The 13,881-nt window shown below is 43.8% G+C and overlaps 1 protein-coding gene across 5 annotated transcripts in view; it reads left to right on the forward strand.

Annotated features, from left to right (window-relative positions):
- HDAC4 (histone deacetylase 4) overlaps positions 1–13,881 on the forward strand; it is a 245,483-nt gene that overhangs the window by 178,560 nt on the left and 53,042 nt on the right. For all 5 annotated transcript variants that reach the window (XM_035890270.1, XM_035890273.1, XM_035890272.1 and 2 more), the window contains exons 12-13: positions 9,032–9,289; positions 10,986–11,172. In XM_035890270.1, the coding sequence (XP_035746163.1) occupies positions 9,032–9,289; positions 10,986–11,172 (445 nt within the window). The remainder of the gene's footprint in view (positions 1–9,031; positions 9,290–10,985; positions 11,173–13,881) is intronic.

The following is a 13,881-nucleotide window of genomic DNA, read 5'->3' on the forward strand; positions in this document are numbered from 1 at the left end:
GCCCAGGGGGGTTGTGGAGTCTCCTTCTCTGGAGATATTCAAAGCCCGCCTGGATGAAGTCCTGTGTAACATGCTCTAGGAGAACCTGCTTTGCAGGGGGTTTGTACTAGATGATCTCCCGAGGTCCCTTCCAACCCTTGTCATTCTGTGATTCTGTGATCCCATTTTGGAACAGGCTCACTGAGTGACTCCCCTGGCTCACCACAAGGCTCTGTATGGAAAATGAGCATCCCAGCCCTGCTTATCTGGTGTTCATGTTGTCACCTGGTGGTGACATTTGCATTTGCTTCAAGGAGGGGAAAAATCACAAATGCAAAAACCACACAATGCCCCCAAAAAATGGGGATGAAAGACGTGCATGAATGAAAAGAGCATTATTGAAGTTGCCTCACTGAGCACTCAAGCTAGGACACGAGAGTAGTTAAGTGCCCCATGCAAGTCTTGCTCACTTTTTCTTTCTTTGCATCTTTTTGATCCAGTTTTTGGTAATCAAGTGGTATCTCTTTTACAAGACTCTGAAAGTAGTACAGAGAAGGGTAAGAGTGAGGTTGCTCTCGGTGGCATGCTGCCTCATCTGTTGCAGAAATCAGAGGACACATAAGGAATGCAAGAGGGAGAGAAAGGGCCTTAGGGCTAAGGCAGTTTGATGCCATGGCAGGGAATTGACTTTCTCCTCTCTGCCACAGAGCCGTGTCCTACTGAGTGGGTCCAGCCAGTGGGCAGCTTGCAGCAGCATGCTCGGCTTCTCCATACAGTTTGCAGGACAGGGAAAGGGAGCTGCTAGCTGCAGAGGTGTGCTTGCACACTTAAAACATGCAATCTTAAAATTAACCGTATCATACTGAAACCCCAGTCTAGCAGGGTTTCATAGTCTCTGCCCCAGCTGTGCATCTGATGGCGTGGAGCAGCCCTGCTCCCTGCTTGCCGTCAAGTTATTGTGAACACAGAGATGCTAATACTTGTAGAGCACTCGTGTGCTCTAGTGATTGCACTGCAAAGCCATATGTAGAAATCAACAACAATCAACAACTCTTTCTTCAGAACCAGGGTTTGAGACATTAAATGAGGTTCTGGCTAAGATACTGGATCACTTCTTGCTAATTGAGCTTTGGACAACCTTTGACTGGAACGAGGCATGTGCCCTAAACCAGTAAATGCTAAACGGTCCCGAAAATAAAAGCTACACATGAACGCTGGTGCATGGGAGCACTGACCTGAAATTACACAGGCAATGTGCACTCGTGTTTCCTACCTTTTTGCGTGTTTAGCATTCAAACCTCGGGAATGTTTTTTCCCCATGGTCAGAGGAGCTTTGCTGGGCGATGGGGCTTGTTTTGCCATAGGATAAATACATGCAGCAATCTGACATCATTTCATCTTTTCGCAATTACAGTTTCTCTGCAGACTTTGCTCTCTTTTAAGATGCAAATTTTAGTCTTTTATCTATGAGAGAGAGGAGCCATGATATGCTTGTGGTTCTCTGTGGCATTTGGAGGTTGGCATTTGGGGGGTATTTCTGTTGTGACAGCAAGCCAGGTGAAGTAGGACACTGTTCTCTGAGCAGACTCCAGGTATTTTGAGTTAAAAGTGTTAGCTTTTCAGTGTGATAGGTCTTGAAGCAGCAATTCCCTTTCTAAAGAGAAACATACAAATGAGATTTCTGTAAGTTCTGTGCCAGAAAACTCAACTTTTTACCTTTCTATAGCGTTGCCTTTACTCTCCTGGATGTATAATTCACAAAGCCTTAGTAGAACAGATAAATCTCCCTTTTAGCCCTGAATTGCACTGTTAAGCAGATTTAACACTGAGCTTCTGTGGTCAAATTATGGTTCTGAGTAAACCCCATTTTAGCACACTCTGGAAAGTGAGGTGTTTCTCCTGCTGCGGCATATATATGACAACATACATATGCCAGACTACAGTGCCTCAATTTGTCTGGTGCAGCAGCATTGGGTGGATACATTTTTATTAACACCTAGGATTTAACCTTGCTATTTCCTGATTTTTTTCTTTTTTGGAACACATTAACTGTTTAGCCTCAAGTGACTCCTGGAGTAGGTTTTCATATGTAATGTTTAATTTGTAATACTAGAAAAATACCATGTATTAGGTTGTGTTGCACAGCATTCAGGTAGGACTGTTACCTTTTGAACAGTTTAAGGGAAGCCTTGTTTTGAAGCACCCGGATGTAACTTTGGGTATAACAAGTATTGAAAAAGATCTCCAGAAAACCTCCTTTGGTGTCTTCCTGCTTAGTGTCTCGGTCGGTTGAATATGAAATGCTGTTGAGCAGGACATGGGATGCTGGCATTGGTGTGCCTGTGCCTTGTCACACCTATTACTGCCTGAGTGCTGTTAAGTGGGTTTGCCAGGAGCCCTTGTTCTGCCAGGTGTCTGTTGCTGCAGATCTGGCAATGAGTAGATGTGTACCTGGTAGAATCAAGCCCATAACTCCAATTATCTGGCGGGGTGGGGGAAGTAGAAAACAGCTTCTGCTGGTGCCAAGGTGTTTTCTTCTCGCTCCGCTCCTTTTCCCCTCCAGGCAGTCCCTGTTCTTTGATTCGTTACAGTTGGGTGCTTCCCTCTTTAGGCACAGAGGCCAGCAGTCTCGTGGTCCTTCCAGCAGGTAGGCTGCCTCAGACAGTTATTTTTGTCATGCTGTCTCATCCCTTCAAGAGGAAAAAAAAAAAAAAATCAAAGAGATTTTTTTGCTGCAGAAGACTGCCAGCTCCCGATGTGGCCTATGCCCAACTCAGCATCTCCCCATCATGCTTTATCATCTCTGGTCTCTCTTTGGTCTATAAAAGTTACAAATTAGGGTCTTCCCACTCTGTAAGGGGTACCTCAGGTGGGAAGAGTCGTATGGACAGCGAGAAGAGCAAGGCTTATGTTATCGTTTCCAAGTGATTAATTCAAGCCCCCAGCAATACGTTTTCTTCTCCAAGCACTTGTCCACATGTCCACTCCCTTGTGGATACACTCTTGCCTTATGCCTCTCTGCTAGTGCTCTCCTTTCTCTTGAGCATCGCAGCCTGGGTACACGCTCCACACCGCCTACCTCCCACCTCTTAATTCCTAGCCACATCCTTGACTTGAGACCAGCACTTACTGGCTGGCTGTCTCAGGATAGAGACATCTTTTGAGATGAGCTTTTATTACCTCTTTTTTCCCTCTGTTTTTTTCTCATTTTTACCCAAGCTGTGTCTCCAGTTACCCAGAGTTTTCTTTCTTCCCTGAGTTTGTCCTTGATCTCCAGAAGAAAGAAAGGGAGGTTTCTGCTCGCTTCAGCACAGCATGGCATGGTCAGACCTGAGTCAGTCTGGTGCTCTCCCTTGCTTCCTGGCTTCTCTCTTCCTCTGGTCAGCGGGACACGCTGTGTCACCTTACTGGTGGCTGTCCCCCCCCCCAATACTGTTCAAGGGGGAGCAGGACTCTGCAAGGTTGATGTTACTAGCACAGCACAGGCTGAGGCTACCTTCTGCTACTCCACCCTGTTCCCAAAATAGGGAAGTCACTCCACCCCACTGGGTGTGCTCTGCACTTCCCAGGATATAAACTGGACAGTTATCAAAGGGAGTGCTGTCTTGACCACCTTCCAGCATATCCCTGTCTGCAAAAGGTTTTGACCAGCTGTACATATCTGGCAAAGTGGAATGGGGTTTTGGTGCGTTGTCAAGTATGATCTCTGAGTTTCTGCTACCTGTAGATAACCCTGGATGAGTTGGATTGAAATGTGATGATTTATCCTAAATTTTGAAGGTGTGTGTGGTTGCTTTCAGCCTCCAACCTGTACCCTTTGACGCACATCAGTCTGTCCAGTAACACTGAAGTTTCTGAAGGGCTTGACTGAGGTATTCCTTCCAGCAGAGATGCCCTTTCCCACATAGGAAAGGGATAGAGGATAGACCTATATCAAGTTTTCCTTAAATTCATGCCCAGCTTCCATCTCTTATCAGTCTTTGATAACTAAGGTTCAGTGTTGAAGGAGCCTTGTCCTTTTAATTGTGTGGGACCAGAAATGTCTTCTGTAACTGCTTGTTGTCTTAAGAGAAAGATTCAGAGGTGCACAACCTTGTCAGAGTTGGTCTGTCCAGATAGGAAGCTTTGCTGTGCAGTCCTATGGAAGTTCATCGGTTCTGCTTCTGCTCCAAGGAGCTCTTCAGCCACATTTTAGAACCAGACAGGTCCCTGTGACGCTTGTTGCCTAAAGAAAAGTGCATTATTTATATTCTTATAGGAGCTTCTTAAGCATTTTTCTGTTGGGGACTCTTCATTACTCTGTGATGAGTAAACTAGATATTTCTATCCTCTTCAGCAGTATCTTCAAAGTTTTTGGTGCCCTAAGAACATATTGCTCCAGAGAAGGTCTCATGAAGCAGTAGATATGTCGTATCTGGTAGACATACTAGATGCCAGCTGACCTGAAATTTTACTAGCAAAGAAATGCAGCCTTTTTTTCCTTATGAAGCATTCCACAGAAAAATTATGAATTCTTTGTTTTTCCTTGTATTGTGACCTGACGCTGCTGTGATTTTTTTTTTCTTTGTTCTTTGTATTTCAAAGACATAGATAAGAAATTGTGCCAGCTGTATAGAGTCTTTTAAAAATGCTTGTGACTAGAGATATATGGTTTCTTCTGTACTGAAATAGTTAGCTGTTTCAAGGCTGGAGAGGCACTGCCTTTAACAATGTTTTATGGTGGCAGTGTGTGATAGCCAGAGGCAACTGTGTTTGAAAACAGAGGAGTAACCTTATTGCAAAGGAAGCTAGAGACCTAATTAAGGGAAGGAGAAGTTATTTATGGTGGATTGTGTAATTGTTTACTGTTTCAGGTAGAATTGAAAATGCTTACAAAATATATCTTAACTTTATATTCATTCCCTTGCACTTCGATTACCTTAGACATTCTTAAATTACATGAGTACATGTTCATAAAATTGCAAAAATGGAAGATTTTTAGGGAGTTTTAATGGGCCTAGGATACACATACTCATGTATTATATGGAGCATGTTCATAACAAAGTGCATTCTTTCAAAATTGTCCTTTAAAAAGAATATGGTTGCAGCAGCTAGAACAAATAACATACCAAGAGATTCACTTTGTATTAGGAGAGGAAAATGAATGTTTGAAATGTCCTTGTCATTGACCACTTGATCTTTCAACCTTCATTATAGCATTTTACACATGTGTTTTCATTTAATTCTTACATTCTTATGGAGTTGGAATAATTTAAAACTTCTAGGGAATTACACTGCTGCTCATTTCCATTAGATTTGACAATGACATTGTAAGTTATTTTCCCAGCAATTACCTTGTGTAGTTCATAAGTTCAAAAGGTATTAAGTTCAAAGCTTGAGACCTTAGATCCAAGCAAAAAAAAAAAAAAAAAAAAAAAAAAAAAAAGTAGCAGAAGGTGGTTTATGATGATTTAATTATCTTTGAAACAGATTATATTCACCAAGCCTAAGAGAGAGATTAAAGAAAATTGATGGAAGATGGAAGAACTACCTTTAGCTTAACGTGGTTTAGTTATCCAATGTGTATTACGAGTAATGAAACTGGGGCAGGGAGAGGTGAGGAGAACGGAAGGTACTTCACAAAAATCCTTGAGAAGTTTTGATCCCTGAATCTTTTAGGTTGTCAGGAGCCTCATGAGATCATTTAGTCCAATGTCCCTGTTTGGGCAGGGTCAGCGAGAGCAGGTTGCCCAGGACCATATGCAATTGGGTTTTGAGTATCTCCAAGGTCAGACTCCACAGATTCTCTGGGCAACCTGTTCAAGTGTTTGACAGCCCTCACAGAAAGAAATGTGTTTTCTTGTGTTCAGAAAGAATTTCATGTGTTTTAATTTGTGCCCATTGCCTCTTGTCCCGTCACTTGTGAGTGAAACCCATCAGGCCCCATGGACTTCTGTATGTCCAGGTTTTTTTAAGTGCTCCCTAAACCTGGTGATCCTCTACTAAGGGTAAGTCTTCCTTCCTCCAGGGTTTCCCTCTGGTCTTAGGGGCCTGGGATTCCTGAAGGACAGTTTTACTAGTAAAGAAGGGGTTTTACTAGTAAAGAAGGCATTAAGTGCCATGGCCTTATTCTGTGACATTTTTCACCAGGTCCCTTCCTCTGTTCAGCAGTGGGCTCATGATTTCCCTAGTCATCATCTTTTCTTTCTTGATGTTCTTTGCCAGATTCAGCTCCAGGTTGGCTTTGGCTGTCTTAACACCATCCATACAAGATTAGATAGAAACTCTCTGCTCCTCTTGGGTCACCTGTCCTGCTTCCAACTCTTCTACACCACCTATTTGTATCTTGAGTTCAGTTAGGTGCTTCTTGCTTATCCATGCAGGCCTTTGGCAGCCTGTGCTTGACTTCCTACTTGTTGGGATGGATCTTTCTTGAGCTTATAGAATCCTTAAGTGTCAGCCAGCTCTCCTGGATCCCTCTAATCTCCAGAGCTCTATTCCATGGGTCTATTCCAAGAAAATGCCCGAGGCCAAAGTCTGCTCTCCTGAAATCCAGCACTGTGGTCCTGTTTTTTGCCCTGTTCCCTCCTCTTCGGATCTTCAACTTTACCATCTCATGGTCACTGCAGCCGGTGCTGCCCCTGTGACTTCCACATCCCTGAATAGTCCTTCCTTGTTTGTAAGTGTCATATCCAGGAGGGCACCTTCCTTGTTGGCATCTTGATCACCTGTGTCAGGAATTCATCATCAATGCACTCAAATCTCCTAGACTGCTTGAGCCCTGCTGTCTTGTCCTTCCAGCAGATGGCAGGGTAGTTAAAGTCCCCCATGAAGACCAGGACCCGTGAAAGACTGCTTCTGGGTGTTTGTAGAAGGCCTCATCTACTTCTGCCTGATCAGGAGGTCTACAGCAGTCTACCCACTACAAGAGGGGGTAGGCAGACCACCATCTTGGTCTGTCCACTTATCTTGACATTTAAGCTTTTGACTGACTCCAGTTGCATACCAAGGCACAGAGCTTCACGTGTTCCTGCTCCTTCCTCACATAAAGGGCAACTTCCCCTCCTCACCTTCACAGCCTGTCCTTCCTAAGAAGACTGTCTCCCTCCGTCCCAGCACTCCAGTCATGTGAGCTATCCCACCACATCTCCATGATCCCAGGGAGGTCATAGCCCTCTAACTGCACATAGACTTCTAATCTTCCTGTTTGGTCCCCATGCTGCATGCCCTAGTGTAGAGGCATTTCAGAAAGGCACCTAAGCGTGCTGATTCCCCAGGACAGGCTTGAGACCTTTCCCATCAGGCTGTTCTGCAGGCACGTCCTTCTTTACATGCCTGCACTCAAAGGGATACCACTTCAGCTCTTTTTTGTTGATTGCCATTTCCTTTCTTCTCACACCACCCCAGGCCCTTGGTCTGCCTACCCTGTCCCCAGCTTCCTTAGCTGCTTGTTGAGGAACCAATCCCTCCCCTGTTGTTTCTAGTTTAAAGCTCTGACTACCAGCTTGGCCTGCCTGTTGGCAAAGGTACTTTTTCCCTGTTTAGTCAGGTAGATCCCATCTCTTCCAAGAAACTGTTGACTCTCAAAGATGGTTCCACAGTTGTAGAAACCGAAACCCAGCAACTGGCCAGCAGCCAGTTGATCAGCACAAAAATATTGGCTCTTGTCACTAAGAGGGATGGGCTGCACCCCCCATCTGTCCTGGGTGGCACGTGAAGCCTAGAGGGCCTTAAGCTTCTATGCCAGATACTGCCCTTCTGTGTGTCCTGCTCCCCTCAGGAGTTGAGACATTGGAAACGCAGTAATCCACAAAGTGCTTGAAAGCCATGGCCTGGCATCCTGGTCCCTGCAACGCTCCATTTCTAAAAGGATTGAGCCCCAGTCATTTGAGATCCTCTGCTGTAGCTATGAGCAACCTCTTGCCATCCTTGCTGTAATACTTGCAGGCAATTAACCCTTTATATTACCTTTGTCTGCCTAAATCTGCTTCGTATAGGTTTGTTTAAGTTATATGGCAGAGCCCCTTTTCCTACATTTAGCGAAAAAGGCTTAGTTTCAGGTTTGAGCCACTGTTCTTCAAAGAGCAAGTTACTTACAAGTAGTCACTCCTTCTGCATGTGTTCAATAACCATGTTTTGATTTAGTTTTATTAGATTTAAAATCAATATTGCTTTTCATACCAATGACCTAATCCTTATTAAAGCTCTGCCCTGACAACTTTCAAAGTTCAGCAGTTTCTTTATAAGCCTATGAAACGGGTACAGCCTGAGTTCTTTTAAAGAAAGGAAGTTGATTTATTTACCTATGCTGGGTTTAAAAACAGTTCACTTTTTTTTTTTTTGTTCCAAATAAAAATCACAAGCAGTCTGAGATGGAAAACTGTGAATTTTATCTTGCCAGTGTACTTTCAAACAGTCTGAGCCTGTGTGAATTATAGTGAAAATTATATTGTTCCCTTTGTTTTAGCAGCCACTTTCAGAGACATTCCGTACCTCTAGTTAGGAAGATCTGGTTAGAATGATGCTTTTATTGCAGTTTGCTCTGTACGGATGCTGTAAGTTGAGTGTCCTCAGTTTCCTCCTAACTAACTTCATAAGAGTGCGAGTTTTGGAGGAATCTTTCCACGACAGCCTCTCACTTTACAAACAAAATTCAGAGGGTGATTCAAGAAGAAGCAGGGGAAACAAGGTAGCAGAAAGCTTCTTAGAAGGTTTTTGTCTCTCTTGAATTTAATTGCCAAATGTATTGATGGTTATGCTTCTCCTGTGTGGGTCTGTGAATGGAGTAGCATCCATAGTTGTGCAGGCGCAAGAGGCTCTTACTTCTTCAGAGGGAAAAACAAGTGCAAAATGAAGGGGTTGTCATTACTTGGGACACGGGATTTCATAGTGCTTAATGCCAAGGTTGACCTGACCTTTCTCTTGAGTGGTTGTTTTGAACCTAGTTTATAAAATAAAAGCTATAATTCACAATTGCTGTTTTCATGAAGCTGGTTCTTTGAGGAGAACAGAGTGAACTTCACCTGTGATGAGTTACATTTTATTTATTGGTTAACGTCTGTGTTGTTTTCAGATTATATCAAAACCCAACGAACCAGCTCGCCAGCATGAAAGCCACCCTGAGGAGACAGAAGAAGAGTTACGGGAACACCAAGCCCTTTTGGAGGAGCCATACGGTGACAGAGTCACAAGCCAAAAGGAGGCCCCAGGGCTGGCCAACATGGTGCAAGTGAAGCAAGAACCCATCGAGAGTGATGAGGAAGAAGCAGAGCCGCAGCAGGAGCTGGAGTCTGGGCAGAGGCAGGCTGAGCAGGAGCTGCTCTTCCGTCAGGTGAGCTCGCAAAATACCAAATTTGGGACTTGTTTCTTTGTAGAATGTTTGTTTCTTGGTAGTCACCTTTACTACTCTAAGGGGGAGGAGCTAGGGGGAACCAGCTCTTGAGGATTTGCTACGTGAAGAAACCTGCAGGTAAAATCAGTGCCATCCTTCCCTGGAGTCACCATGTCAACTCGGAAGTCCCAGGGAGGACAATCTGGATGACCTGCAGTCGATGCATTTGTAGCAATTGAACCGCTTTCTCTTTGTTTCTTTGTGAAGACAAGTATGTCTTAATATTTTTGAGCCCTGAATACTGGCAGAGGATTTTATGTTTTAAAATAAATTGACTGCCATGGAGAATGGCTGGATAAGGGAGTGAAGGATGAGGTTCATTGGATGGGGTTTCTTCTTCAGAGCTGGAGATCCCAGAGATTGCAGCTCTGCTCACTTTTGAGGGTAAACATCAGTGGCTTGTGGATTGCAAGTAATAAATCCAATAATAACATAGCATAACGTAATCTGCCCAATTACATGTCAGTCTCCCTGTTGTGGTAGCAGTAATGAAGGTGAGAAAATTGCAGTTCTCGTAAGGCATCAGTGCTCTGCTCATCTTTGCAGCCCTTAGCACTCAGCCTCTGACTGTACCTACAGCCGTGCGTAACTCCCACACGGGATCAGCAGCCAAGAGCAGATTGCTGTAGCCATGCCAGGGTATAGCTCTCTGAGTAAATCCACAGCCCTTTGCTAGGGGAAGTGGACTCATGCCAGGTTTGCAGTTGCAGTGTCTGTGAATCAGGTGCAAACTGGTTGCTCCCTGTAGTCATTTGCATCTCACTGCTCACTGCCCTCTTCCTAGCACTGAGGAGCTGACTTGCCTGTCCCACATGGGTGTCACTGGCTGTTGCTCAGAGACTACATTTTCCATTCCTTACTGAGCAGCGTTTTCTTTGTAACAGCGCTGCTTTGAAGGATCAATGCTGTTGCTGCCCGTGCTTGTACAAAGTGTTATTTGATTTATATAGTCACATCTGAGCACCATTGTCTTAGTAAATAAATAAAATGTAATGTGCTGCTAGTGATGGACCATGGTGATACCGTTCCTCTGAAAGTGCAGCCCACCCAGCCCTAGTCCTGGATACGTGGTCACACTTGAGGAGTCTTAAAGATATTATGTCTTCTGCCATTGTTTTGCCTCAAAGAGGAGAGGGAATAAATAGAGGAAATGAGAAGGTTGTTGGGCTGTGGTTGGAGTGTGGCAAGCTGGAACAGCCATCCCTTCTGACCAAGAGCCTGTCCAGCTGATGGTGCGGCTGCACAGAGAACCAGCTCGGTGGAAAACTCCCTCTCCTGCCTGGGGTCTGGTTGAGCTGGACTCATTCCCTGGTCTGGAGCATCACACTGCTAAATACACCACTGCAGCAGTGAAGAGGCACAGGGGGAGGAAGATGTGGCCAGACCCGAGGGGAGGATGGGGCTGTTTCTAGTAATGACCTTACCAGTGTTCACCAGCTTCAGGGCTGTGGTTTGAACACGTTGCACTTGCCTGACTGCTCCAGAAATGTGCGTGTCTTCATTTGCTGCACATGTGTGCATCTGCTCATTTATCAGGGAAAGGATTCCAAGCCTGCGAACTTTAAAAACTCTTAAAAACCCATCTACGAAGGCACCACACAGACTTTCAGCAACTACCTGCTTCTTTTCCCTGCAGCAAGCCCTTCTGTTGGAGCAGCAACGTATTCACCAGCTGAGAAACTACCAGGCATCACTGGAGGCAGCTGGCATGCCCGTCTCTTTCGGAGGGCATCGGCCTCTGTCCCGTGCACAGTCCTCACCTGCCTCGGCCACCTTCCCAATGTCCGTACAGGAGCCACCCACTAAGCCAAGGTTCACAACAGGTAATGTTTTGGGGCACTGGAGGCTGAAGTGATGGGGCTGTGGTTACCATTTTGCCTTCTGTGTGCTTTTCTGCCCTGGCCCTGCAAAGCCATCTGTTCGGGATCTGTGTCTCATCTGCATTTGGGGACTCCATAACACCCTATCTTCGACAAGGATAAGATTCAGTTGTCCTGTGCCCTGTTGTCTTGCTTGTCCCTTCCCCGGAGGGAAAGGCACCCTACAGTCCAGACAGAAGATAACCTGCAAAAATCAATAGAAGCATAGCACAGTGCTTTAATTATGTATCTCCAGAAAAAAAAGTACAAGTCCTATGCTTGACAAGGCTGATTTAGGTGCAATGTGCAGAGAGGCAATGTTATTGAAAAAGGATAGCATGCCAAATGCAATATCTGTTGGCTGTGTTTTCTGCACCTTCTCCAGTCCCTGCACAATCTCATGCCATAAGTTATCCATCCCGGGCTCTGTGCCAGCCTACCCCTCCTTATGAAACACTATCTCTGCCCAGGAGTTTGTGCCTGTAGGTTAAAAAAGTGAGGTGGGTTGATTATTTAAAGTTGTTAGGGTGCAGAAAGAGGCTGAAGAGTCTTTTCTATTGGGTCTTTTCTATTGGGTCTTCATCTTGAGAGAAAATTATGAGTGCAATTCTGCATTTGTCAAGTGAAAACCAGAAATGCAAAAAAGGTGTTAATCTCCCCACAAAGGTGAAAAATAATTGTTCATGCTAAATCCTGACAACCAACTTTTTTCCACCAAAATCCTTTCTGTCTATTCAGTAGCCTTAGTACCAGATAAAAGCTAATTTATGTGCAACTTTTCAAGCCCTGTGTTGGGTGATTAGGCGGACTTATTTTGAATTCCGCCTTCTTCCCCAAATGTCAAGCTCTATTTTGTGAATGAACATTTTGCAATGTGATGTGTGCCCTGGGAAGAGGAAGGGAAAAAAAAATCCAGAATGCCCAAGTAAGAGCAACTCATGATTTTGTTTCTCTTTCACTTACCCATTTATTCTTATTTAACCCACGCTTTTTGCATCATTAAAATCAGCACTGTGAATCGGATTTATTTTCAGATGCTGATGGTATAGTAATAGTGATATATTAAATATGACTTTGTTCTTCAGCTGCTAGCTGCAGGGTGGGAAGCATGTGCGATCAACTCTCTAAAAGCCCAAGCAGTATCCCATTTTTGCAAATCAGCCCTGTCAGTCTCTATTTGTTGTTAATATTGAAACCTTGAATTTCAGCAAAACTTCATTTCTAATGCAACCAGTTATAGCAAGATTAGTCTAGATTTTGGCTTTTGCCAAGGATACAAAGAAGGGTAGTCCCCTGGCTCACGGTCAAACCAGATGAAATTTGAGCATCTAAGACGTTTAGACCCAAATCTGGGTGCTTTAGAAACAAGGAAGCCTGGTCCTACTTTAAGAGATTATTCATTCCTTCTCTTTCTTCCCTTCTCCTCCTCCAGTATTTAAGTTGCCTTGTCAATCATACGCAAGACTTTGAACATACAATAATGTTTCCTACCAGAGGATATAAGTTTAACTCAGATACGTGCCTCTAAATTCTATTTAAAATTACAGGTAACAGTAAGAATGTGGATTTTGAGAACTATGCTGCTTTGAAAAGACATTGTTACAACGTTATGATTTATTTTTCTTGGAGGCAGGGTTTAAAAACAAAAACGTGACTTAAAATAAGAGGAAGAATATCACATTGCTTTTATATAGCACCAGACAATCCGATGTGATGATATGAAGAATGCTTATTGTATTTCACCTGGTAAATATCCTTTTCATAACATTTATCCATATTAAAGACTCCAGGGGCTTGATTTTTCCATTGCCATATATCTCATGCAGTTCTCTACATGTATGCTAGGTGAATTGAGGAGGAAAAATACAATAAAATGCTGACAGGGAAGGAAGTGTTGGGCATTCACTGGCACTAATAAAGGTGCAAAGCACAGAAGGTGAGACCTTTATAGTAGTCCTATAACTAGTCCTTCACCTCCTATAAAAGGTGAAGGACTAATTTAATTAACCATCATCATCTGCTTAAGAGCGGCAGGAAGAAAAGAGCCTGCTATTATGGGCATGCAAGCATAGAAAAGAAAGGCAGGCATTTCAGCTGTTGAGCATGTGTATGCGAGTTAGATTGCTAATGTTTTCTTGAAGTTGTCCACGGTGTGTTGGAGATTGTGATTTTGGAGGAGGATACTAAAGCTTAATCACTGGGATGAACTATTCTTTGAAAGGCAGGAAATTAGTGTCTCGGGTATTTTTCAAAACAAGCAGTGCTGAAGTGCATCAGGCTTCTTTTTCGTTGGAAAATCCATCTGTTTGATAAGTGACTGCCTTGGAGACTGATCCTAACATGATTATGCGCTTTGGATTTCAGAGAAATTAAGATTTGAATTGTTGTGATCATTTTGTGAGAGGGCTGGAAAAAACAAACCTCATTCAATGGCCCTAATGAAGCCAACCGTGATTGCTCTAGACACGAATGTGGCTCTTAAGAGATCAGTTACTGTCCAACAGACAAAGGAATTGTTCATCACTTTCACATTTCAGTTATCATGTAGAAAACACTAATGCTTTCTCTGGACAGACTTAGAACCAGACAGCTGGAAATTCTGGGGTTTATGTATAATTTATTCTCCTGTCTCTATTGGTGACCAGTACCTGAGACTTCAAAGATATAGGGAAA

Source organism: Egretta garzetta, unplaced genomic scaffold (assembly GCF_000687185.1).
Source record: "Egretta garzetta isolate BGI_Z169 unplaced genomic scaffold, ASM68718v1 scaffold732, whole genome shotgun sequence".
Classification (NCBI taxonomy): Eukaryota; Metazoa; Chordata; class Aves; order Pelecaniformes; family Ardeidae; genus Egretta; species Egretta garzetta.